Here is a 27,208-nt window from a genome sequence, read left to right on the forward strand (position 1 = left end):
ATTGCCAGAGTGACTACACTGAGAAATAAGTATGTAGGCATGAGGAATAAAGATGCAGAATGTTAATAATGTTTGTTGTATCTAACACATTCCAGCTGGTCCATAGTGGCTGCTGCAGTCCCCTAAAATTCTTAATTTTTTCAACTGTGTTTTGTGGCTCTTGCTTATGAGGTGCAGGAGAAAAGCAGATTAACATCTGTTTCAGAAATACTGTCATCCATTTCAAAACCATCACTATCAATACGGAATCAGATTCTTCAAGCAGCCCCAGAATTTCTTCATCAGTCCCCCATTTTACGATGATGTTTTGTGATCAATACAACTGCAGAAGTCCACTGCAACAACAAATGTGTAGGAAGTTGCCATGCCTATAACATATTTTCCAGGACATTTAGCCAGGGCTGGCCTTAGCTGATGTGTGGCCATGTGCAAACATTCTGTGCAGGATACAGGGCCGTCCCACATACCCCCCCCCCCCCCCCCTCCCCGCCACTTCTCCAACACAGGTTATACACCTTTGTCATGTTCAAAGGAATTCTAAGTTTTGCCATTGACATACTTCCAACATATCAAAAGACTGTCATTACAGCAGACCTCTTGTTGTTATAGGAAAATTATTAATTGGAGAAAGAATATTAATAAGTATGGTAATTACTAAAATGTTAATAATAAAAACTAAGTCAGCTGTGGGAAACCTTCCAATTTAATGATATTCAAAATCAAATAAGGTTGACAAGTGTTGTTCAGGATATACACTAAAATGTTTTCGTCACTTGACTGTGCTCTACATTTACAAGAAATTAAATGAGTTGTAGATTATAAACAGTAAGGTTTTTCTGCTTTACACGCTTTACACAAAACATCTTTTCCTTTCTTTTCAATATCCTCAAAATCAATTTTGAAGCCACGTCATGTTCCACTGATAGCATGGAAAGAGAAGACAGGCATTCTTGCAAGATGCTACTTCTGAAATAATTCTTGATAATCTGTAAATGTGAAAAGCTCCTTTCAGCAGAGACGACAGTCACTGGCATGGTTAGCAAAATTCTGTAGGCAATTAAATGTTGGAAATGGGTCTCCAATGTTATTCAAGTATTTCATTATTAACATAGGAGTTTTCACATCCTTGGGCACCATTTCTCTGAACACTTTAATTTCCACCAAATGTCTGATGCAACAATGTCTTTCAAACATTCACCATTCATGTTTATGGTTAGCTCTTTCTCAAGGTTTCTACATAGCATTTTAAGTTATTTTTCCTGTATGTATTTTAAACTTCTTGAGTAAACAAAAAGGTGAATATTTTGGAATACTTAGCAATTTGGCGAACCCTTTCTTTCCAACTTTTCAACACTGTGGCAATGACAGAATTTTGTATTTCTCCTCTGAAGGTTGAGCCCTGCAAACCATGTCATCACCTTCATAATCAAATTGTTTTACCTTCTTGCCTATTCTCTTTTCTCCAAATTTTGGTTCAGTCTGTAAACTTTCAGCTATCTTTTTTGCTGTCATCTGCACATTAACAAAACTGCCTTTACAGAAATTCTCAATAAACTTCAGTAGACTTTTGAGGGATTTCATTGCTACTTTCATGTCCACATTTTCTGCTTGAGGTGCCTTTCTTGCTGCGGTAATGGGAAAGAGAAAATCATTTGATAAGACAACATCTACAATAAACTTGAAACTTTGCAATTCATTCGCAGCACACCATACGACAACACCTGCAATAAACTCGAAGCAAGCGAGTGTGCTTTGCTCTTTGTTTTCGATTCAATAGTGCTGTTGCTCACCTCAAGAAGGGCATCTCTGACTTCTCTTTCGTGGTATCTTATAGCTTTGACACTCTCCACTCTACTTTCCCATGGAGTATCTGAAAGCTTTTTCACTGTTTAAGTTGGTACCCAGTTCAATAAGATTGCCCATCTCTGAGTGGAAACAGTGAAAATAATGTATGTTCTTTAAATTACATAAAAAATGTGAGTGCTTTTGCTGTAGATTTTGCTGCATCTGATAATGCAAGATTAAGACTGTGGCTGGCACATTGCATATAAAGTGCTCTTTGACTGCACTTTAGAATTCTGGCTTGAACACTACTTTTGTGCTATTATCTTAACTTTGGCCCCTGCAGTTATGAATATAGAGTCCTAGTTGATCTAGTTTTGGTAAAAGGCTTTCAGTAAAACTATCTCCTGTTGTTGAAGTGACGTTCAGAAAGTCAAGGAAATGTTCTTCTACAGTCACTGCATCTTCTGATGATAAATTTACTAACCTAACAATCAATGTCATTTGTTCATTGTGGCTTGTACCAGGAGTACAATCAAGTGTGACAGAAAAATATTTACTTTCTTGTACAAAATTAACAATATTGTTTTTTATTTTATTTGCAAACAAGTTTCGAATGTTTTCCCCAAGATAATGGTCATAAATTTCTTGAGTTTGTACCTGCATTAAATGTTCCTGCAAAACAGGGTCAAATTTTGCTCTCATTTTGATCAAACCAAGAAAATTACCATCATTTTCTTGATAGAGCTTACCACTGGTTCTCATTAAGACCATATTATGTTGATCAATGCACCTGATGGTGAGTGTAATTCTTTTTAGAACCTGATGCCAATATTCCTTCTCTTTTTCCAGTAGTTCAAGGTCAATTTGATGAATACCACATTTTTGTTTCAAACACATCTCACATTCTTTCCATTTTTTTGTACAGTTTTGCAGTTAAATGATTGTTCATGCTCTTGAAGCTGATTTCCTAAATGAACCCTATCACAGAGTCCTTCACTTGACACTTGTTTGAAGGAGATCCAAAAAGTTTACAACAAAAACAAAAAAAATTGTAGGTAGATTTCAAATAGACAAGCCATTTTGATCCATTTTCTCTCCAATTGATAAAGTTCTTACATAAAAATGAGTTGAAAATTTTTATCTGTTCTCATTTAAGGAATACTCAAACTTTCTGTACAATTTCATTTATCGTAAAGGATGTTAACACATTAGGCCAAGTGCCTGGGTCTGAATTTGTGATTACCTCACTATTGCTACTGCTAGGCCTACCTGAATGTGGGATAGCAGGTGGTCCACATTCCAATGCTTCATATTCACTTGCATCTAAAGCATCACATGATGAGATATTGCTATTGCCCTTTAAGAACACTTTAGTCTCACTGTCTGAAGTTGTTGGTTGAAGAAATTTTTCAAAACTCCCTTTTTATGAGTTCACAAACTGTTCATGTTGTAGATTTTTTCTTGATCTTTTGAGCACCTGAATTGTATTTTATAAAACTGTCTCTTTCAAGAGACACTTCCCTGTAGGCATTTTGATTTTCACAGGACAGGCAAAAACACTGTATCTTCACATAGAGTGCACACACAACACATGAAATGGTGTGATCTGGAAAAGTACCATCTGTTTCAACTGACAATGATGAACAAATCATTCTGTGGGTAACACCTGCTGACGGAAGAATGTAATGCATGATTGTTAACCACAACAGTGAGTAGAAAGAGTGCAAAGAGGCACAGAGAAATAATGAATTGCATACCTCTTAATTCACACTGGAGCAATAGTCATGTGTTGGCAGTAGATATTACTACAGCACATCAATATCATAGTCCCCTGGTTCCCTTGACTCCAATGCAGGCCTAATTTTCCGATAAGTACTCCAGTGGCTATAGTCATGCTACAGTGGGTATACAAGTCATTTCAGAAACACCTTACTTTGATTTTTCAATTTATCTGTAATAACAAAATTACGGGCTAGTTTCCAAATTATCTTCTATTGCATGTAGAAGCATGGGGCCCTGTGCGGTTGCACCATTTGCACATGCATTAGGCCAACCATGCATGTAGCACTTTGTGGCAGGAGGAACATCCATCTACTGGCTCTCCAAAGTGCTAAAAGAGCAAACAATTGACTTCAATCGGTCACTGCTCAGAAATAATGCATCCTGAAGTAAAAATCAGGAAAGCGATGCTTGGAAATTCATTGAGTGCTAATTATCAGGGAAATCATAAAATGCCCATAATTTCTACAGGCAGTGACCAGAATATGTTAAAAAGCTTTAACAGTTTTCAGGTAAAAATTTGGAGGCATTACACCCTCATATATGCCCTTGTATCTTCTGCTAATCTCAATCAAGTCATACCCAACAGCTGATCCTGGTTTCAGCTATCCAAACTTGTGGATGTTATTCAGTTTTCCAGTAAAACCAGCATATTCTCCTCTGCTCTTCGCCAGAAAGGAGTAACTATACTGGTAGCACAGAAATTCAAGGCAGGTGAGGACACACCAGGGGCCTTTCCAATTTGATATACATTGCAAGATCTGCATGACATCATCTAGTAAAAGCTGGGCTGCCTCCAAGTTTACCTTCTTGCCTGAAGTGGCATTTTTGTCTGCCCCATCTCTATGGGGCAAGGAAGTGAAACATACACAAAACTCAGAACAGAGAAAAGAATAACCCCACAAGCAAGTACAATATCCAGACTGAATTTCCACTCTGCATTGGAGTGTGTGCTGATTTGAAGCTTCCTAGCAGATTAAAACTGTGTGTCAGATTGGTACTCAAATCTGGGAAATCTGCTTTTCATGGACAAGTGTTCTACTGACAGAGCTATCCAAGCATGACTCATGGCCTTACCAAATAACTATATGTCCACCAGTACCTTTTTTCCACCTTCCAAACTTCACAGAAATTCTCCTATATGCTGTGTGGGACTAGCACTCCTACAAGAAATGACATAGGGAAAAAATGGCTTAGCCACAGCTTGGTGATTGTTTATTGGTCTTTGATAAGCGCCTGTTTACCTAATGTTTGTACAAATTCTCAGTTATTCGCCTAACAGTGAGACAGTGCTGATAAGAGGCTGACTGTTGTTACATTAGCCTGTTTTCTGGGTCATCACAGATGCAAGAGGACAATGGCAGATGGTTCAGTAAAAACTAAATATTCTAAGCCATTTACATAAAGAAACCTGAAGAATATATCAATGTTTGTGGTAAAACAATTAATGCCAATTGTATCATGGAAATGTATATGCTGAAATTTCACTTGTTGTTGGTGATCACCCTTCTTCCTTTTTTATAAGCTTTCATTGGCCCTTATCTGCTTACTTTGTTTCTTTCCCAGTGTGTTTTTTGATTCATTAAGTTGGGTCCACTGTTTTTACTTCTTTTTCTTCCTCTTCTTTTCCTTTTTCTTCCAGGCCTTATCCCATATCTTCACATGGTTTGCATGGTAATCTGGATTTGGCAGCGTAAGTGGTAGAGGGGGGCTGGATGCCCTTCCTGTCACTACCACTTTCCCTCTATCCAAGGACAGAAATTATGTACCTGATCTGTTTGTGACTAGTGTTATCCATGGGAAAGTGTGAGGACATTTTTGAAGTATTTGCATATCATGTAACTGAGGTGGTAGATTTGTACTATCCTGGTATTCACTTAGTCAGATGCAGAAACTGCCTACAAACCACATGTGGGCTGGCTAGCAAACTGGCTCTCATCATTAATCTGCCAAATTGATTTGATCTGGGGTCAGTGCAACTCCCTAAATCCCAGTAATGGTGTGCTAATGCATGCAGGTATCTGGAGAGGTCAAGATTTGATTCAGTGTGCTGTATCCATTTCCAAAGTCAGCCTATTACTTCGCCTGACAAAAATATATTAATTTTTGTATGCAGTGGGTGATAATTTTAGAGAATATCACGTATGAAAATGATTCGATAAGTCTGGTAAAACAGCAAGAAAAAATATTTGTTTAATGGACGGCTCACCTTACTGCTTGACATAGTGGAATATACGCTTGTTTCAGTGGTCATCCATCTTTTACATCCCATTGGAAAAATAGGTTATGTCAAACTCTACAAAAAATCATTGATTGCAAATTGCAACTATTGCTTCCTCGTTGTTGTTGTTGTGGTCTTCAGTCCTGAGACTAGTTTGATGCAGCTCTCCATGCTACTCTATCCTGTGCAAGCTTCTTCATCTCCCAGTACCTACTGCAACCTACATCCCTCTGAATCTGCTTAGTTTATTCATCTCTTGGTCTCCCTCTACGATTTTTACCCTCCACACTTCCCTCCAATACTAAACTGGTGATCCCTTGGTGCCTCAGAACATGTCCTACCAACCGATCCCTTCTTCTAGTCAAGTTGTGCCACAAACTTCTCTTCTCCCCAATCTTATTCAATACTTCCTCATTAGTTATGTGATCTACCTATCTCATCTTCAGCATTCTTCTGTAGCAGCACATTTCAAAAGCTTCTATTCTCTTCTTGTCCAAACTATTTATCATCCATGTTTCACTTCCATACATGGCTACACTCCACACAAATACTTTCAGAAACAACTTCCTGACACTTAAACCTATGCTCAATGTTAACAAATTTCTCTTCTTCAGAAACGCTTTCCTTGCCATTGCCAGTCTACATTTTATATCCTCTCTACTTCGACCATCATCAGTTATTTTGCTCCCCAAATAGCAGAACTCCTTTACTACTTTAAGTGTCTCATTTCCTAATCTAATTCCCTCAGCATCACCCGAATTAATTCTACTACATTCCTTATCCTTGTTTTGCTTTTGTTGATGTTCATCTTATATCCTCCTTTCAAGACACTATCCATTCCGTTCAACTGCTCTTCCAAGTCCTTTGCTGTCTCTGAGAGAATTACAATGTCATCGGTGAACCTTAAAGTTTTTATTTCTTCTCCATGGATTTTAATACCTACTCCAAATATTTCTTTTGTTTCCTTTACTGCTTGCTCAATATACAGATTGAACAACATCGGGGAGAGACTACAACCCTGTCTCACTCCCTTCCCTACCACTGCTTCCCTTTGATGTCCCTCGACTCTTGTAACTGCCATCTGGTTTCTGTACAAATTGTAAATAGCTTTTCGCTCCCTGTATTTTACCCCTGCCACCTTCAGAATTTGAAAGAGAGTATTCCAGTCAACATTGTCAAAAGCTTTCTCTAAGTCTACAAATGCTAGGAACGTAGGTTTGCCTTTTCTTAATCTAGCTTCTAAGATAAGTCGTAGAGTCAGTATTGCCTCACGTATTCCAATATTTCTACGGAATCCAAACTGATCTTCCCCAACGTAGGCTTCTACCAGTTTTTCCATTCGTTTGTAAAGAATTCGTGTTAGTATTTTGCAGCCATGACTTATTAAACCGATAGTTCGGTAATTTTCACATCTGTCAACACCTGCTTTCTTTGGGATTGGAATTATTATATTCTTCTTGAAGCGTGAGGGTATTTTGCCTGTCTCATACATCTTGCTCACCAGATGGTAGAGTTTTGTCAGGACTGGCTCTCCCAAGGCTGTCAGTAGTTCTAATGGAATGTTGTCTACTCCTGGAGCTTTGTTGCGACTCAGGTCTTTCAGTGCTCTGTCAAACTCTTCACGCAGTATTATATCTCCCATTTCATCTTCATCTACATCCTCTTCCATTTCCATAATATTGTCCTCAAGAACATCGCCCTTATGTAGACCCTCTATATACTCCTTCCACCTATCTGCTTTCCCTTCTTTGCTTAGAACTGGGTTACCATCTGAGATCTTTATATTCACACAAGTAGCTTTCTTTTCTCCAAAGGTCTCTTTAATTTTCCTGTAGGCAGTATCTATCTTACCCCTAGTGAAATAAGCCTCTACATCCTTTCATTTGTTCTCTAGCCATCCCTGCTTAGCCGTTTTGCACTTCCTGTTGATCTCATTTTTGAGACGTTTGTATTCCTTTTTGCCTGCTCCATTTACTGCATTTTTATATTTTTTCCTTTAATCGATTAAATTCAATATTTCTTCTGTTACCCAAGGATTTCTACTAGCCCTTGTCTTTTTACCTACTTGATCCTCTGCTGCCTTCACCACTTCATCCCTCAAAGCTACTCATTCTTCTTCTACCGTATTTCTTTCCCCCATTCTTGTCAGTTGTTCTCTTATGCTCTCTCTGAAACTCTGTACAACCTGTGGTTTAGTCAGTTTATCCAGGTCCCATCTCCTTAAATTCCCACCTTTTGCTTCCTCATTTGATGAAAATTTCTTAGTGGGAAGCCAAAGTTCCAAGCTAGAGAACAAGAAGAGGTCACTTGGGGCTAAGTCTGGCGAATAAGGTGAATGAGGAACCAGTTGAAACCACAGTTCATGCACTTTTGCCATTGTTGTCACTGATGTGAAGGATGGGCATTATCCTGGTGCAAAAGCACTATTTTCATGCCAACCTTGTTCTTTTTTCAGCCAGTGCAAGTTTCAGATGATCCAACAATGTAGCATAATAGGATCCAGTTATGGTTTTGCCTTTTTCCAAGTAACCAATGAGAATCATTCCATGGGAATCCCAAAAAACACTGGCCATCATCCGACCAGCTGACAAAATGACCTTTGCCTCCTTCAGTGCACTTTCATCAGCCTTTGTCCATTGTTTTGACTGCCATTTTGCCTCTGGTGTGTAATGATGGATCCAGGTTTCATGAACAGTCACAAATTGATGCAAAAAGTCTTGCAGACTGTGATTAAACATCACCAGACATTGTGTTGAAATGTTGTCCTGGATGCACTTTTGGCCATTGGTGAGCAGTCACAGCACCCACCTCACACACACACGCAATTCTCAATCCAGGGTGTTATGTGCTCACTAAATCAAGATGCTTACAGTTTTAGAAACCTCGTGAATTTCTATTCTGCGGCTTTGCATTACCATATCATGGATTTTGTCAGTGGCCGCAGCTGTGTAAGAGTACAAGAGTATGTGAACACGCTAACTTTCAACGCCTTGTGGATTTATTGGTTATTTTTCTTTGAAAGCTGTTAACAGTAACATAGATACTGCAATCTGAAAGATACGGTACTTAAATCTACCATGCTACTGCTACTCTAGATTCCATGAAACTTGGCATTGAGGTGGCGAGCACACTTTCAGTTGTGCACATTTTAAGGAGCTTTTGTGCATGCGCATCTCACGTGACGTAACTCCCTTACGAGCCATATACATACAGTTGTGATAAACAACATGCATGATTCACAGTGTGCACAGCTAGCCCTTGTCATTCAATAGAAGTTTATGTCAGTGCCATGAGGTGGTAGCACACTGCTGCAGACTTTTGTCAGTGTTTGCTCAGCAAAAATCCTGCTAGATGATAGCACACTGCTCAGACATGCTAATTCACTCACTATATACTGTAGTACAATTAGATCAGACATCAGTATATGTTAAAGTCGTACAGACAATAAATCTATTTTGTGAGTTTCTGAATGAGTTATAGTATATTAAGTTATGAATTTTATCATACAAAAATCCATTTGAGGCACAGACAAGGGAAACTCCCCATTGCACCCTTCTTGGATTTGGTGGTAAGGTAGCCCAGTGGATAGCCTGTTAAAAACTGAACATACATCAAGCATGAAAACAGGAAAAAGCTGTACTTAACTGTGAAAAAACAGTGAAATAGAAACAGTGAATGGTCCAAGAATAAGAAGTGCAATAAAGAGCAGCCTGATTCAGCAACAGCATCATGGGTAAGTGATCATGGTGTTGGACTGCCAAGTGGGCGAGCGGTGTTTGAAACTTATTCATGCCTCTCTTTTTTTTTGCAACTTTATGAACTGTGTGTCCAGTCACTGACGTGTTTGTTTTCTTTCTTAGTCTTGGCAGTTGTCATACTATACTTTGGTTATAGAGTATGTGTTCTGTGGTAAGAATACATTACCGTCGAAAGTAAATGTGATGAATAGTGAGAGCAGGTGAGATGCCACTTAGGTGTCTTACAGAAATGAAGACAACAAATAGACAGGTGTGAACTATGTTGCAACAAAGGAATTCAAGAGTCAAAACTTCCAAAATGGAACACATCTTCAAAAACTTTAAAAACTTATCTGTTGATGGAGCACTGGGAAAACTGTGTTATTGTGAAACTGTTGTGTTCATTTATCGCAGCTGATGTGACAAATTACTTTGTTTTCATCATTTCCTTGGGAGTGATCACATTCACATTCATACGAACACCTAAATCGGGCAAGGCAGCATATCTCACTCACTCATCACCTGTATAAGTTAGGTGTCTCGATAAGAGGGTCCTATCATATGACCCACGTACTGTCACTAATGCCATGTATGACACACCAGACATGTTTACTGGTGGAGGATTTAGTTGTCTTCTCGCCTTGTCGTCAAATGTTTGTGGTTTCCATTCAAAAGCCACTTCCTTTTGTCTGCTATAGAGTAATTGTGCAGAATCAACTTTCATTATAGACACAGACCACAGACATTCATTTGAATACAACAAATAGACCGGATGGGCAGTTCACAGTTTTTTGAAGGGGAAAAAAATTTGGCACGATGGAGCTTTGAACATGGGCTTGTCCATTTTGTAGTCGAACCTCCGTCATCACTTAACCACGATCCCATGGCTATGCATTGTGTGCTCAATGGTGTACTTCTTGAGCTTGGACCTTTCACTGATTCTCTGGTCCCCCCCCCCCCCCCCCCCCCCCCGACAGTTTGGGACACCTTCTTCCTGGTTTCGTGCTTGATCTGTGTTCAGTTTTTGATGGGTTGTCCACTGGGCACTCTTACCACTAAATCTGGCAGGGGTGTGCGATGGCAAGTTTCCCTTATGAGAAGCAAAAGGGCCTAAAGCACATCACCGTCAATTGTGATATTTTAGCATTTATTCTTGCTTCTGAAATCTGTCGATCTTGTGGTGAGTCAGGTTTACCCATGCTGAAGGGTCACATTGTATGCACGAAAATTCATGAAAAGCTGAATCACTGATTTCTCTGATATTCATTTAAATGTGGGATCAACAGCGGTGTGCTTAAGGATCTCAGTGTGTCATTTGTATTATAGTCAACTAGTCAAGGACCATGTTGGTAGACATTACTACTTGAGTTTAATCATTTGTACAAACAGCACTTTGTGTTTGGAGTCAGTTGTTTACTATGCAATGGCAACAGGGCCTATGTTCAATCTATTTTAAATGCTAACAGAAAAGTAAATATGTGAAGACAGGTCAAGAGTCGTGCTTGGGTAGCTCAGACGGTAGAGCACTTGCCCACAAAAGGCAAAGGTGTTGAGTTCGAGTCTTGGTCTGGCACACAGCATTAATCTGCCAGGAAGTTTCATATCAGTGCACACTCCACTGAAGATTGAAAATCTCCTTATGGGAACAGAAAGGTAAATTATCAGGAAAAGTTAGCTGCAAAGGAACTAGAACCTCTGACAACAGATCCTTTGATTGAGAGAATGATGAAGTCAAATCAGCATGAGTACAAGAAAACATTTAACAAGGAAGTGTACAGTTAACACAAGTTGTTGTATGGGCACAACACAAGAATATCTGATCTTAAGCCCAGAAGTAAATTTGCGAACTAATACGTCTGTTAGGGATCTTGTACATTTGTCCGCAAAAAGACAAGAGCACGAAAACTCCCACTTACAGAAAAATGCAAAATGGAGAGTTGCGAAAGCTTACAAATTATTTTGTTATTGCCCTAAACTATACTTAATTGCATAGAAAACTACAAAATTCCACAAAAACGATTCTTTCTTTTGTCAGATAAGTTATGCATCTTATTACTATTATTATTATTGTTATTATTACTGTTATTATTATTACTGTCAGTGGCTGTAATTGTATAAACTTGTTGATAAATATAACTGTTATACAGCAGATGCCATTAATTTCACACTCTCAAATTTTTCTGAATCTAAAAATTTGTGCACAGCCAGAATGTATATTCATGAGCTGCCGCTGTATTTTGTCAATGGTTTCCTTTGTGATGACCTCAGTTGGATGGCTGGACTGCACTTCATCTTCTGTTCTCATCTGATGACATTTAAGTTCATTAATGCAAAAGTAAATGATTTTTGGTGATAGCACAGAGTCCAAGTGAACTTCATCCAATTCTGTTTTGATTTCTAGGCAGTCCAAGCCTTCAAATGAAAATGCTTAGCAACAGCATGAAACTTAGGTTTCTCCATTTTCAGTCACATCGATGCCTTGGCTAATTCAGAAGGCTGTCAACAATAAATTGTATGATCCTTGGAATAATCAGGCTTACTAACCATGAAAAGGGCAACAAAAATGGTCCATTCTTTCATTGGAATTTGCCAGACTTACCAAACCACTCTCATACTTATTGTGAATTAAAACAATTATTGCATTGTTTCAGTCTTGGAGAAGTGTCCTCTCATCTTATGAGTGTGTGATCACTTACAATTCAGTACTAGTTTAGGGTAGTTGTTTTGTTTTTTGATAAATATCGTCAGTTTCATCTTAGTTCCCACTCTTCCCCAAATTCTTTTTCCCCCTCCTGCAAGTGTGTGTTAACGACAAACATATTACTCTTCTCAGAACATTCTAATAAGTATGATGTCTTGTCATTCCTACTATTAGATCCATTTTTTGCTAGTAATAATCACCTAGGAAACTGTGGTCATTCTAATGAGTGCCCACGACAGTTTTTCCTTTACGTCGTGGGAATATTGGTTCATATAATGATATAGAGATTTTTTTTTTTTCAGTGGAATGTATAAATGAAGACAAACCAGCCATGAAAGATCTTGTTATTCTTCACCAAAGAAATTGTCACAACAGAAATATTGTATGTGACACAACTACAAGTTAAACACAATGAATACCTTATGGTTGTATGGCCATAAAGAATTCTACCTGGAAGTTACATGCTGTCTGCTTGAAGCAATCCAAAGAAACTGATAAGAATTATGGCAAAGCCACTCAGGGAAGTTACATCACAATAATCTCCTCACTCACATCTGAATATGTTGTCTCAGCCACCATATTCACCAGACATGGCCTCCCAATGACCCTGAAGAGAACCATGAAAGGACATAGTTTTGCCACTGTTGATGAGATGAAAGCAGAGCTGCTGAAGGAACTGAACACTGTAACAAAAGTGAGTTCCATAAGTGGTTCCAAGACTGGAAAAAGTGCTAGGACAAGTGTATTGTATCTGAGGGGGATTACTTTGAAGGGGACAAAGTTGATGTTGATGAATAAATATAGATTCTTTTAATAAAAACAAAAATGTCCATTACTTTTTGATCACAGCTCATTTGTACACCTGCAAGAGGGGAACAAAGAGATGGCCTCGAGCAGTAGTTTACTCACTTTTCGATATCTGTACTATAAATGCAACCACCATATTCATCCAAGATGAAATGAAAAGAAACACAACAAAAAGAAACTTTTTCTTGTGAAAACTGGGTCAGACCTACAGAAACTGCAGGTAACAGAAAGAGATACTAATGTAAGGGGGTTATCTAACAAAATAATTCAGTCAATAGAAAGTATTCTACAAAAGAAAATCAAAGAAGTGACAACACATGCAGATGAGTGTCTCACAGTGTAAGGTCAGTGCCATGTTTGTGTAAAATAAGATAAAACAAAGAAGCAGACATATAACAAGCTAAGTAAACCAAAACAGTATTGTGGACACTGCCATAATCACAAATGTAACATACATTCAGAAATAATTCTGAAGTGCGTCTCCTGCCTTGAAGTTGATGACTCAGAGTAGTTTGTGTTAGATATCAACACATTTGTATTTTTTATTGTAATATGCCAATTTTTTTCATCCAACCTAATATTATAACAATTAACAACATTTATAAGTTACTGCCATGATTGAAATAAATAATCCCTTTTAAAGGTTGTGATTTTTTATTTTTTTATTAGAAGACTATTTTAATACCAGTGTTTTCACTGAACAACCCCCCCCCCCCCCCCCCCAGCATCCATGTTACAAGAAAAAAATCTCAGGTGTCCAAGGGTTAAGGATGTGTGTGTAACCCATATGTCTTTAGATGTAAGAGAAATTGAGTTTCATAAGTATGATGATCTTCTTTACAGTATCTCTATAGTTTCCTAGATGCACTGATAACACAACAAACCTCCCCTGAAGAGGCATACAAAAAATTTGATGATATTGCATCAAAACACACAGAACAGCTCAGGAAATTAACAAAGCAAGTGCAGGAGGCCAGACAAAATCTTGATGATGAATTTGTGAAAAGAGCTGTTGCAGAATATGAGGATGCTTTGGACAGGTATAAAACGTGTATTTGTTTCATAATATAAATGAAAATATATGCTTTTTATCTTGACTAAAATATTTAAATTTTTTAGGTACATACCAGTACTTATGGCACAAGCTAAAATTTACTGGGACATGGAAAACTATGCACAAGTTGAGAAAATATTTCGTAAGTCAGTGGAATTTTGCAGTGAAAATGATACGTGGAAACTTAATGTGGCCCATGTATTGTTCATGCAGGAAAATAAGTTCAAAGAAGCTACAGGATTTTATGAACCAATTGTCAAGAAATATTTTGATAATGTAAGTTTTCATTTCCAGACAATTAATGTATTTAATAAATACTTAAGAAAGTTACCTGAGAACTGACTGTCATTAATAAGGTTTGATCAAGGATTCATTGTGTGTGAAGTAGTAAAATCATCATTCTAAAAAATATTTGTTTCCCATTGTATTGTTGGTGTTAGTAACCAAGTTCATCAAGTATGGTTGAAGATGTTGATACTAGTATGATCTGATCCAAACTTCAACGTTTCTAAAAACTGTTTGCAGAGGATACTACATAGCATGCTTTAACAGTTGCGAGCAATTGTGGCATGTATCGTGCCAACAAATTCCTCACACAAAAATATCTGTACCATATACTATATACACAAAACATGTGAAGTGTTTCTAGTTTCCACTGTGACATGCAGATCTCCACTCAGCAGTCAGTCACCCCAGTTTCATGGATTTGTTGGCCATGCCTTCAATTGTGACACCAATTGGATGTCATGGAGATTTGCTGTCTCTTGTACTCCTACAAACATGCTTGCTTGGGGCAGAGTCTTCATAATACTTTTTCAGCTTTTCTTCCATTTTCTAATTCATCTCAGGGGAGATTAATCTTGCTTCAATTAAGAGCTCCTTTAAGCCATATGGGTGCAGACTCTGACTCATTTATTTTATGATGATTCCTCATCCTGAGAACCAATGGCATAGTACTTTGTCAACACTCAGAGTTCTCTTTACTCACGATACATACATACTTTTATGTGCAAGGAAAAATTGTAATGAATTATTAAAGAATAAAGGAGATGACTCGCTGAAAGGCAGAAGTGCTGCATCGTCGACAGGTGCACAATGCACAAACAAAAGGTACAGAGATTTGCTAGCTTTTGGAATGAAATTCCTTTCTCATGCTGTAGAGCAAACACACACACACACACACACACACACACACACACACACACATATTCTTGTGTCCCTACGTTGTGCTCAGTTGACCGAGCACAAGAGCACAACGTAGTGAGAGAGCTGTGTGTGTGTGTGTGTGTGTGTGTGTGTGTGTGTGTGTGTCTACATGTTTCTCTACAGCTTGAGAAATGAATTTCATTCCAAAAGCTAGCAAAGCTCTGTACCTTTTGTTTGTGTACCTGTCGACGATGCAGCACTTCTGCCTTTTGGTGAGTCATCTCCTTTATTCATAAATAATTTGTTATTCTCAATCACAACTTTCCAAAACGATCATGTTTTGTATATCACATCAAACAACAGAAATGTGTACTTAATTTTTTGTTTGTTTGAACGTATATGCTGGCAATCCTGGTGCACACTAATATTCTCTATCATAGTTCTGTAGTACACTACTGGAGGGACCAAAACAAAATGGCACAGCCTATTGATAGAGTATTATGTGGAATTGGAGAAAAGTGCTGCAACAATTGTTGTTGTGTTTGTAGAAGCGTTCAGCCAAAATACACCATCATATGACATTATGTTAGCAAGAAACAAACTGTCACAGGTGCATACTACCAAAATATCCTGTGCAGGTTACAGGATGCTGTCGAGATGAAGTGTTGTGAAAGACTATCCACAGAGATATTCTTACTGTGTGATAATGCTACAGCTCATTCTGTAACATATGTTGCTTCTTTGGTCTCTGAAATATTGCGCCACCCCTGTATGCTCCTGACTTGGCACCCAGTGACTTCTTCATATTTCTTCAGATGAAGTAACCATTGTATGGCAGGTATTTCCAGAAGTACGATGAGCTGATTTATGAAGTGAATTTTTCCTGAACAGCCAAAATATAGATTTCTACAACTAAGATCCTCACCAGTTTATCCATTGTTGGGGAAAATGTGTTGCATTAAAGAGTGAATATGTAAGAAAGGAGTAGACCATCACCAAGTTTCATGTTAAAAGGTTAATTTTTTGAATCAATAATTAAAACTTTATGATTACCTAAAGTATGAGTTTTGACATGTAGAAAGACTTAACCATGTATTGTACTAATGGTGTTGATGTTCGTATTTAGTACATCCCACACCTGTTCTGCTGAAAGTTACCCTGCAAACTATAAAGCTTTATATTACTCTACTCTTTTCAAGAGTCACTAGATTTCATTCAATAAGTAGTTGCTTTGAATATGAAGATTTACATGTGATAACCACTCAGCAAATAACTTGCCTCTTTGTGCTTACAGTTAATTGCTGAAAACATTGTTTCAGTACTTTGCACTGTTTATGATAAATGTGGATATCATATATAGTATTTGATCACAGTATATATAATTTCCATTGCTTGTGTTGTACTGGCCCCCCCACGAACCACGGGCCTGGGTGTTGGCGGGGAGGCTTGCGTGCCTCAGCGATACAGATGGCCGTACTGTAGGTGCAACCACAATGGAGGGGTATCTGTTGAGAGGCCAGACAAACGTGTGGTTCCTGAAGAGGGGCAGCAGCCTTTTCAGTAGTTGCAGGGGCAACAGTCTGGATGATTGACTGATCTGGCCTTGCAACATTAACCAAAACGGCCTTGCTGTGCTGGTACTGCGAACGGCTGAAAGCAAGGGGAAACCACAGCCGTAATTTTTCCCGAGGACATGCAGCTTTACTGTATGATTAAATGATGATGGCATCCTCTTGGGTAAAATATTCCGGAGGTAAAATAGTCCCCCATTCAGATCTCCGGGCGGGGACTATTCGGGAGGACGTCGTTATCAGGAGAAAGAAAACTGGCGTTCTACGGATCGGAGCATGGAATGTCAGGTCCCTTAATCGGGCAGGTAGGTTAGAAAATTTAAAAAGGGAAATGGATAGGTTAAAGTTAGATATAGTAGGAATTAGTGAAGTTCGGTGGCAGGACGAACAAGACTTTTGGTCTGGTGAATACAGGGTTATAAATACAAAATCAAATAGGGGTAATGCAGGAGCAGGTTTAATAATGACTAAAAAAATAGGAGTGCGGGTAAGCTACTACAAACAGCATAGTGAACGCATTATTGTGGCCAAGATAGACACAAAGCCCATGCCTACTACAGTAGTACAAGTTTATATGCCAACTAGCTCTGCAGATGATAAAGAAATTGATGGAATGTATGAGGAGATAAAAGAAATTATTCAGGTAGTGAAGGGAGACGAAAATTTAATAGTCATGGGTGACTAGAATTCGTCAGTAGAAAAGGGGATAGAAGGAAACATAGTGGGTGAATATGGATTGGGGCTAAGAAATGAAAGAGGAAGCCGTCTGGTAGAATTTCGCACAGAGCATAACTTAATCATAGCTAACACTTGGTTCAAGAATCATAAAAGAAGGTTGTATACATGGAAGAATCCTGGAGATACTAAAAGGTATCAGATAGATTATATAATGGTAAGACAGAGATTTAGGAATCAGGTTTTAAATTGTAGGACATTTCCAGGGGAAGATGTGGACTCTGACCACAATCTATTGGTTATGACCTGTAGATTAAAACTGAAGAAACTGCAAAAAGGTGGGAATTAAAGGACATGGGATTTGGATAAGCTGAAAGAACCAGAGGTTGTACAGAGTTTCAAGGAGAGCATAAGGGAACAATTGACAGGAATGGGGGAAAGAAACACAGTAGAAGAAGAATGGGTAGCTCTGAGGGATGAAGTAGTGAAGGCAGCAGAGGATAAAGTAGGTAAAAAGACAAGGGCTAGTAGAAATCCTTGGGTAACAGAAGAAATATTGAATTTAATCAATTAAAGGAAAAAATATAAAAATGTAGTAAATGTAGCAGGCAAGAAGGAATACAAACGTCTCAAAAATGAGATCGACAGGAAGTGCAAAATGGCTAAGCAGGGATGGCTAGAGGACAAATGAAAGGATGTAGAGGCTTATTTCACTAGGGGTAAGATAGATACTGCCTACAGGAAAATTAAAGAGACCTTTGGAGAGAAGAGAATCACTTGTATGAATATCAAGAGATCAGATGGCAACCCAGTTCTAAGCAAAGAAGGGAAGGCAGAAAGGTGGAAGGAGTATATAGAGGGTTTATACAAGGGCGATGTACTTGAGGACAATATTATGGAAATGGAAGAGGATGTAGATGAAGACGAAATGGGAGATAAGATACTGTGCGAAGAGTTTGACAGAGCACTGAAAGACCTGAGTCGAAACAAGGCCCCGGGAGTAGACAACATTCCATTAGAACTACTGATGGCCTTGGGAGAGCCAATCATGACAAAACTCTACCAGATGGTGAGCAAGATGTATGAGACAGGCGAAATACCCTCAGACTTCAAGAAGAATATAATAATTCCACTCCCAAAGAAAGCAGATGCTGACAGATGTGAAAATTACCAAACTATCAGTTTAATAAGTCACAGCTGCAACACACTAACGCGAATTCTTTACAGACGAATGGAAAAACTGGTAGATGCGGACCTCGGGGAGGATCAGTTTGGATTCCGTAGAAATGTTGGAACACATGAGGCAATACTGACCTTACAACTTATCTTAGAAGAAAGATTAAGAAAAGGCAAACCTACGTTTCTAGCATTTGTAGACTTGGAGAACGATTTTGACAATGTTGACTGGAATACTCTCTTTCAAATTCTGAAGGTGGCAGGGGTAAAATACAGGGAGCCAAAAGCCATTTACAATTTGTACAGAAACCAGATGGCAGTTACAAGAGTCTAGGGACATGAAAGGGAAGCAGTGGTCGGGAAGGGAGTAAGACAGGGTTGTAGCCTCTCCCCGATGTTATTCAATCTGTATATTGAGCAAGCAGTAAAGGAAACAAAAGAAAAATTCGGAGTAGGTATTAAAATTCATGGAGAAGAAGTAAAAACTTTGAGGTTCACCAATGACATTGTAATTCTGTCAGAGACAGCAAAGGACCTGGAAAAGCAGTTGAACGGAATGGACAGTGTCTTGAAAGGAGGATATAAGATGTACATCAACAAAAGCAAAACGAGGATAAAGGAATGTAGTCAAATTAAATCGGGTGATGCTGAGGGAATTAGATTAGGAAATGAGACACTTAAAGTAGTAAAGAAGTTTTGCTATTTAGGAAGTAAAAAAACATGATGGTCGAAGTAGAGATGATATAAAATGTAGACTGGCAATGGCAAGGAAAGCGTTTCTGAAGAAGAGAAATTTGTTAACATCAAATATAGATTTATGTATCAGGATGCTGTTTCTGAAGGTATTTGTATGGAGTGTAGCCATGTATGGAAGTGAAACCTGGATGATAACTAGTTTGGACAAGAAGAGAATAGAAGCTTTCGAAATGTGGTGCTACAGAAGAATGCTGAAGATAAGGTGGATAGATCACGTAACTAATGAGGAGGTATTGAATAGGACTGGGGAGAAGAGAAGTTTGTGGCACAACTTGACTAGAAGAAGGGATCGGTTGGTAGGACATGTCCTGAGGCATCAAGGGATCACAAATTTAGCATTGGAGGGCAGCGTGGAGGGTAAAAATCATAGGGGAGACCAAGAGATGAATACATTAAGCAGATTCAGAAGGATGTAGGTTGCAGTAGGTACTAGGAGATGAAGAAGCTTGCACAGACAGAGTAGCATGGAGAGGTGCAGCAAACCAGTCTCAGACAACAACAACAACGTGTTGTACTGGCTAGAAAAGTACTGATGTTGTTATAGCAGTACTTCACAAGTAATTACCATCAACTCTTTAGTGTAAACAGTGTCATAAAAAATGCAGCAGAGGGATTGTGTTTCGGTGAAATGTTTGTCAATGTGAAAATGTGACTTCATCGTCCATATGCAATTGTGTGATTACATTTATTGATGTCTGATTGTTGTTTCCATTTGGGACACACTGTTTTTGTAATATTAACTTTTCTTGCTTTGTTCTTATTTACATTACTTTTGTACAGAATATCCTGGATTTTTTAAAAGTTTGTTACAGTGGAGGCAAATTTTCAGAGCAGCCATGACTGAATCAACACAAAACTGCAATCTCCCAAAATGATAGCATTACAAGTGATGAGAGTACAATAACTGACAGTTAAAAATAATAACATTTAGGTTGCAGTTTGGATTTTAATGGCTTGAATTGCATCATTAGAATGCTGCCCACATAATACAATGTGTGGTGATTCAATGTGCAGTAACAGAAATCAGTGATCAAGTGATACCCCAGTGAATAGCATCAGTCTCTTACATCTGTTTATCTGTCTTCAACAAATGTGCAGAACAATTTTTATGATAGGATATTTAACCATTAAGTAAACATTAAGGGTACATAAGGCAAACACAATGTGGATTTTATTATCATATGACACCTGCAGTTTGCAAATAGATATATTTTGCAACAAGGAGAAACAATGTCCCCATATAGAGCATACTCCAGGATTGCTAGCTGCCAGGGGAAAGGTCAGCTTGAGCATGTGGTGATAAATGGAGACAGAGTGCACCATGCCATTGCCACAAAGTATTCTCTCTCTGTGCACAGAATGCATTATGCACCTGTCTTCCTACTTTCGGACATCTCTAGGAGCCGTAACTGTGTAATACAATATAAATGTATTTTACTGTTAAAATTTTAGCAATCCTTTTAATTTATATATATGCTTACATGTCTCAATATCGATTTTATAATAAACTTCCAGATTCTTAGTATCAGCGCTGTAGTACTTGCAAATTTATGTGTGTCTTATATAATGACATCTCAAAATGAAGAAGCTGAAGAATTAATGAGAAAAATAGAAAAGGAAGAAGAGCAACTATCATTTGAAGACCCTGATAAGAAGATATTTCACCTCTGCATTGTCAACCTTGTCATTGGGTATGGTTCTCTGAGTAACACTAAATAATTTAAAATCTGTAATAATATTGTTTACAATGCATATTCCTTCAGGTCTTATATTGATGAAAGTGTAAATTATGTGCTAGTACAGGATTTTGTATCTGGGGTACACATATCACTGTTCCCTCAAATGTAGAGTTTTACTACCATGTTCTTGATGTCGAAGATGATTTCTGTTTAAACTTACATTATATTTTGTTTTCAGTACACTGTATTGTTCGAAAGGCAATTATGAATTTGGAATATCACGTGTAATTAAAAGTCTTGAACCTTATAACAAGAAACTTGGCACTGACACTTGGTAAGATATTGCATTTTTAATTGTACTATAAAATACCTAATTTAGAATTTACAAATGCAAACAAGCACAATGAAAAAGAATGCTAGATATATTCAGCTATTGGACTTCGTCCTTCATCAGATGTACAAAAGTCACACACATTCACACAAGCACAATCCACACACATTTTGTTACTGTCATCTCTGGGTGCTAAGGCTTGACTGTACCTGAGGTTAGCATCAATCTTTGCTGGGGTGGGTAATGGGGGAACAGAAGATGCTTGTGGCAGGGAGGGGGGACAGAGAGTAGGATAAGGGTGGGGAAAGATGCTACTGCTGCCTGTGGGAGGTTGCATGACATGGGGGGGACATGATTGGGCTGCTAGGTGCAGCATCATGAGGTTGTACTAGTGGGGTGGGGGGAGGTGTATAAAAGAGGTGGAGTCTTTCCCTGTTATGTTTTTCTCCCCCCCCCCCCCCCCCCCCACACACACAGACATACAAACAAATTTTTATTCTGTCTGCAAATAGCTCCAGTGGTGTTATTTTTGACATGCACACTACCGAAAATCTTGAATATTAACTCAGGGCTAATCCAATGCAACTTTATTATCTATGACATTCTTTTGGTCAATTAGAACACATAAGTGTAATTAGCTTAGCTGAAAACTGTGTTAATTACAAATACTAGTCATACAAAATTTCGTTATCATTGTTCATATGTAAACATATACCTGATGGCTAACTTCCTGATAAAATAAAATAAATCAGAGGTATATACAAGTAATTGAAGTGCCTATACAGCTAATAAAAAAATTTGTTAGCAGGTCTTGCAATCATTTGGTTTCAGAGTAATTTGCATTATTAATTAAAACATTGTTACTGAAGTAGAATCCCATGTTTAGTTAGGCTAGACAGCATAATTCAGTATCAATTATTGTTGTACCTAAACGTGCACATACAGAGGAATCTCTCTCCACTATTCAGTTAATCAGGAATGTATTAATTGTAACATGTAAAACCCCGGAAAACAATAATTTTTACATGTATTTCTCATTGTTTAATCTTATAAAACAGAGCCTGTTGGAAACCATTTTAGTCTTTCTGTGGAAGGTTGTGGAACAAGTAATATCTGTATCCAGAAATGCACTGCAGACAAGTTAGGACAAGTTACAACTCGTACAATGTACAGAGTTTTCTCTAAATTTCACATCTGGGACATTGTTCTGTAATTCAATGTCTGTTTTCACTGATGGACTGTGAACTTGCAAGTAATCTCATGAACTGTGTTAATCTTCAATAATGCATTCTGAAAACTGTGATAATAATATTGGACTGTGAACTGTGTTATATCCGAAATATACTTACTATGCACAGGTGTTTGTGTTGATTTGGCTACCTACTTGGAAGAACCATGTATATTGGGGAATGTTTTAATGATTTACTTGCCACACTTTAATTACTCTGAATAAGTATTTCTGTGTTAGTTTACTGCGCTCGAACAATCATCATCGTTGTCCATCATCTGAGTGTAGTATATGACTAACTATTTATCAGTGCATGAATTATATTAGATGAGACATAATCTTGTTTGATTAACAAGGTGTACGTCGAAATGGTGGATTACCTGTTAATGGATAATAGTTCCCACATTTGGAATTATGTTGATTTATGCAAATTCTTAACTGAGGGCATAACTGAATAATGAAGTGTTAGCTGGTTCACAAGAAGTTGGGGCAACAAAATTATAAAGTCAAATCCTGGAATCTAACAACATAGTGACACAAATGGCAAAAATAATTTTGTATTTGTATGAACTTTAATTGCAATCACCTTTCAAGTTAATTGATTTTGGGAAATTGTAACAGGTAACTGGAAAGAATGAAATGCTGTCTTTCTAATGAGTTGCATCAATACTCTCAAATCTAGTGATTAGCTCATACTATTTTGACCATTACATGCCATTGTAATGAGTGCCTCTTCATTAACATGGGTTCCAGTTCAAACTAAATATAGCAATGTAACCAGTGGATTGAAAACTACCACATGAATAATAAATTAATGGGAAATATTGTATGTATAGTGTTGTGGCAACTAAAAATGTATGTAGCATATACACAGTACATTTAGTCAGACACAGTTGAAACAAAAAGGGGAAAAATTAAGTATTCAACAAAAGTAGAATCATAGCAGTTATAGTAGTTCCAGACTGCCATATTTCCACCTGTGTAGTACTGAAGTGGGAGCAGGGAAGGGGTTAGGCAGTTGGAGGACAGGGCCTAGCGAAAACTGAGGCGAGTGAGGTTCCCAGCTGTGAAATAGTAATTAAAATCAGGCACATTGTTGTGAGCAGCATGTTCAGCAACTGTGTGGTCCAGCAGTCTTGTGGTCACAGAGTGTTTGCGGCCATTCATGTGGACAGACAGCTTTTTAGCTGTCATGGCCCCGTAGAAAGCACCACAGTGCTTACAGTTTAGTTTGTATATCACATGACTGCTTTCATGGGTAGGCCTGTCATCGATGGGATAGTAGATGCCTGTGACTGAACTGGAGTAGCTGGTGATGGGAGGATGTATGGGGCAGGTCTTTAATGTAGGTCTATTGCAGGGATATGAAGCAAGGGGTTTAAATAATTTTACATACATTTTATCCTCCATATTCACTCCATATCTGTGTGGATCTCAAAACACTACTTGGCAAACTAAAATTTTGTGGCATTAATGGCATGTCTCCTGCACTGCTCAAGTCTTTCTTACCTTCATAACAAAACGTAGATGGTGTCAATGACTGACAGTCTCACTGGCTTGAAACTAACCTCATACTGGGGGACAATATCTCCTGGGATACCACAAGGATCAGTACTGAGCCCACTCTTGGTCTTCATGTACACACCATAAGTGAACTTCCAACCATAAATGATCTTCCAGTCCTTTAAAAGAAGGGTTAAAATGATGATACAAGCATAGTAATCAAAGGTTCAATCTTTTTAACCTTACCAGATACAGCTAGTGATCCTACATACTTGCTACAGGCAAAATCAAGAACTTCCAGAAGTCAAGAACTCTATTCTCAAGAAACCAAATGAACTTAATACACATCTGATAACTGAGAACTTCTATGAGAACAGCCAAGAACTGTTCTTTTGCTGGCCTCAAGAGCTGGCAACACAAGCTTCTTTGTAACTGGTTTTTGGATGTGCTTTTTGAATACTAGAAACCATTTTTGAGAATACTGATAAATCTCAGATCACTTAAAGGTGCATCCACATGATGCCTCTTTCCTCATGTGCAATCATTGACACAAGGTAATGATAGCAAATGCACAAAAATTAGTGGAAAGAATTCATCTATGCATGTGTTTTTCATCTCCACAAGTTGCCTCATTGTGTAAGCAGTCTGCTATGCATCACCTTCCTTGCTCGGGAGTCTGCGGTGTGTTTATTGTGATGAAAAGTTGACAGAAAAAGAAAACACAATGTGACTACTAGTAGAACAACACAAGCATACCAATCAAATGTCCAAAGTCAAACTTAGCAGACACAGCTCAAATGACAGTTGAAGAGATCTACGAGTGGTTGGCAACTAACAATATAAGTTTTAATCTCACAAAGATTCATATTATGTGACTGACATGCTACCATTGTAAGTGGATATTAATGAAACATTCTGTGTAAAATTCATTGGTTTAATTGAATAGCAATTTAAAATGGTGCCAATGCATGCATAAATTAACCAAGATGCACACTTCAGCAATTTTGGCTCTTAAAAGTGTCTTTCATTGTGTTGACCTGAAGTCTATAATTTTGGTTCATTTGGATACTTTCAGTCCTTGTCTTAGATTAGATTAGTTTAGATTAGATTTACTTTCATTCCAATTGATCTGTAGTGAGGAGGTCCTCCAGGATGTGGAACATGTCAGAAAAACAACAATACATGAAAAATATTTACAACTAAAACAAATAAGCTAATGTACCATTCCATAGGTCCCAAGTGGAATGATCGTCATTTTTTTAATGAACACTATATGAAAGTCATTTTACAAATACTAATGCACTGAATTTAAAATAAAAAAGTTTTTTATTTGTTTTTAAAGTAATAAACATGTAATACAACTACTATAATACTTATTTACAATGAACACATTACTGCACTGAAATTGCACAGAAGTTATATATATATATATAATAGAAAGAAACTTCCACATGGGAAAAATATATTAAAAACAAAGATTCCAAGACTTACCAAGCGGGAAAGCGCCGGTAGACAGGCACAATGAACAAAACACACAAACACACACACAGAATTACTAGCTTTCACAACCGATGGTTGCTTCTTCAGGAAAGAGGGAAGGAGAGGGAAAGACAAAAGGATGTGGGTTTTAAGGGAGAGGGTAAGGAGTCATTCCAATCCCGGGAGCGGAAAGACTTCCCTTAGGGGGAAAAAAAAGGACAGGTGTACACTCACACACACACACATATCCATCCGCACATACACAGACACAAGCAGACATATTTAAAGGCCAAATTCAAGAAAATTTCGAAAAAAGTTTCGAAAGAAGGAAAAAAATTCAAAAAAAGTTTCCAAAAAATTTTCCGAAACAATAAAATTCGAAAAAAATTTTCGAATGAAATCTCGAAAAATATGTGTGTAAATGTATTCAAAGGGCTGGTTGTGTACTGGCGGGTTATGAGAATGAGGCTAACAATTGTTTGATGAAGAAATAATAACGTTTAAACCTGTGGGAAGCTGCTAAAAAATGATTGGTTATGTGGGAAAAACGGGAATGGAAATAAAACGAAAGTTGTTGGAAATAACTGAGATGGTTGTTTAATGGGTGAAAGGAACTGAAGCTGTGAAATAGTATTCACGAGTTTAAATGAAATGTTTGTAAACTCGGAACAGTGGATTTTATTGCAGCGGTTATGTTGAAAGCGTTAAAAAATTTTAGGTTATGGATTGGAAGTAAATTACGTATTATTGAGTATAATTAGGCAGGATAAAATGTATGGTAGATTACGGAAAAAGGGAAGATGAATACAAAGTGAAACTACTTGTACAAACAAAAAGAGAAAGTAAGATGCTAGAGAAGATTTCGAAATGCAACAGAGACAATAACAAACGTAATTGTTGGGTTCAAATTAATAATGATTAAGTAAAATAGAAAGAAACTTCCACATGGGAAAAATATATTAAAAACAAAGATTCCAAGACTTACCAAGCGGGAAAGCGCCGGCAGACAGGCACAATGAACAAAACACACAAAGGCCTTTAAATATGTCTGCTTGTGTCTGTGTATGTGCGGATGGATATATGTGTGTGTGCGAGTGTACACCTGCCCTTTTTTCCCCCTAAGGGAAGTCTTTCCGCTCCCGGGATTGGAATGACTCCTTACCCTCTCCCTTAAAACCCACATCCTTGCGTCTTTCCCTCTCCTTCCCTCTTTCCTGAAGAAGCAACCATCGGTTGCGAAAGCTAGTAATTCTGTGTATGTGTTTTGTTCATTGTGCCTGTCTGCCGGCGCTTTCCCACTTGGTAAGTCAGAGGGAAACATTCCACGTGGGAAAAATATATCTAAAAACAAAGATGATGTCACTTACCAAACGAAAGCGCTGGCAGGCCAAACGAAAGCGCTGGCAGGTTGATAGACACACAAACATACACACAAAATTCAGCTTTCGCAACCAATGGTTGTTTCATCAGGAAAGAGGGAAAGACGAAAGGATGTGGGTTTTAAGGGAGAGGGTAAGGAGTCATTCCAATCCCGGGAGCGGAAAGACTTACCTTAGGGGGGAAAAAAAGGACAGGTACAC

The 27,208-nt window shown here is 38.0% G+C and overlaps 1 protein-coding gene across 4 annotated transcripts in view; it reads left to right on the top strand.

The window, feature by feature from the left end:
- Positions 1-27,208, top strand: part of LOC126268192 (tetratricopeptide repeat protein 30A) — a 152,211-nt gene that overhangs the window by 110,809 nt on the left and 14,194 nt on the right. For all 4 annotated transcript variants that reach the window (XM_049973802.1, XM_049973804.1, XM_049973805.1 and 1 more), the window contains 4 exons: positions 13,874-14,070; positions 14,150-14,360; positions 20,924-21,099; positions 21,326-21,421. In XM_049973802.1, coding sequence (XP_049829759.1) covers positions 13,874-14,070; positions 14,150-14,360; positions 20,924-21,099; positions 21,326-21,421 — 680 coding nt within the window. The remainder of the gene's footprint in view (positions 1-13,873; positions 14,071-14,149; positions 14,361-20,923; positions 21,100-21,325; positions 21,422-27,208) is intronic.

This window comes from Schistocerca gregaria, chromosome 4 (genome assembly GCF_023897955.1).
Source record: "Schistocerca gregaria isolate iqSchGreg1 chromosome 4, iqSchGreg1.2, whole genome shotgun sequence".
NCBI lineage: Eukaryota > Metazoa > Arthropoda > Insecta > Orthoptera > Acrididae > Schistocerca > Schistocerca gregaria.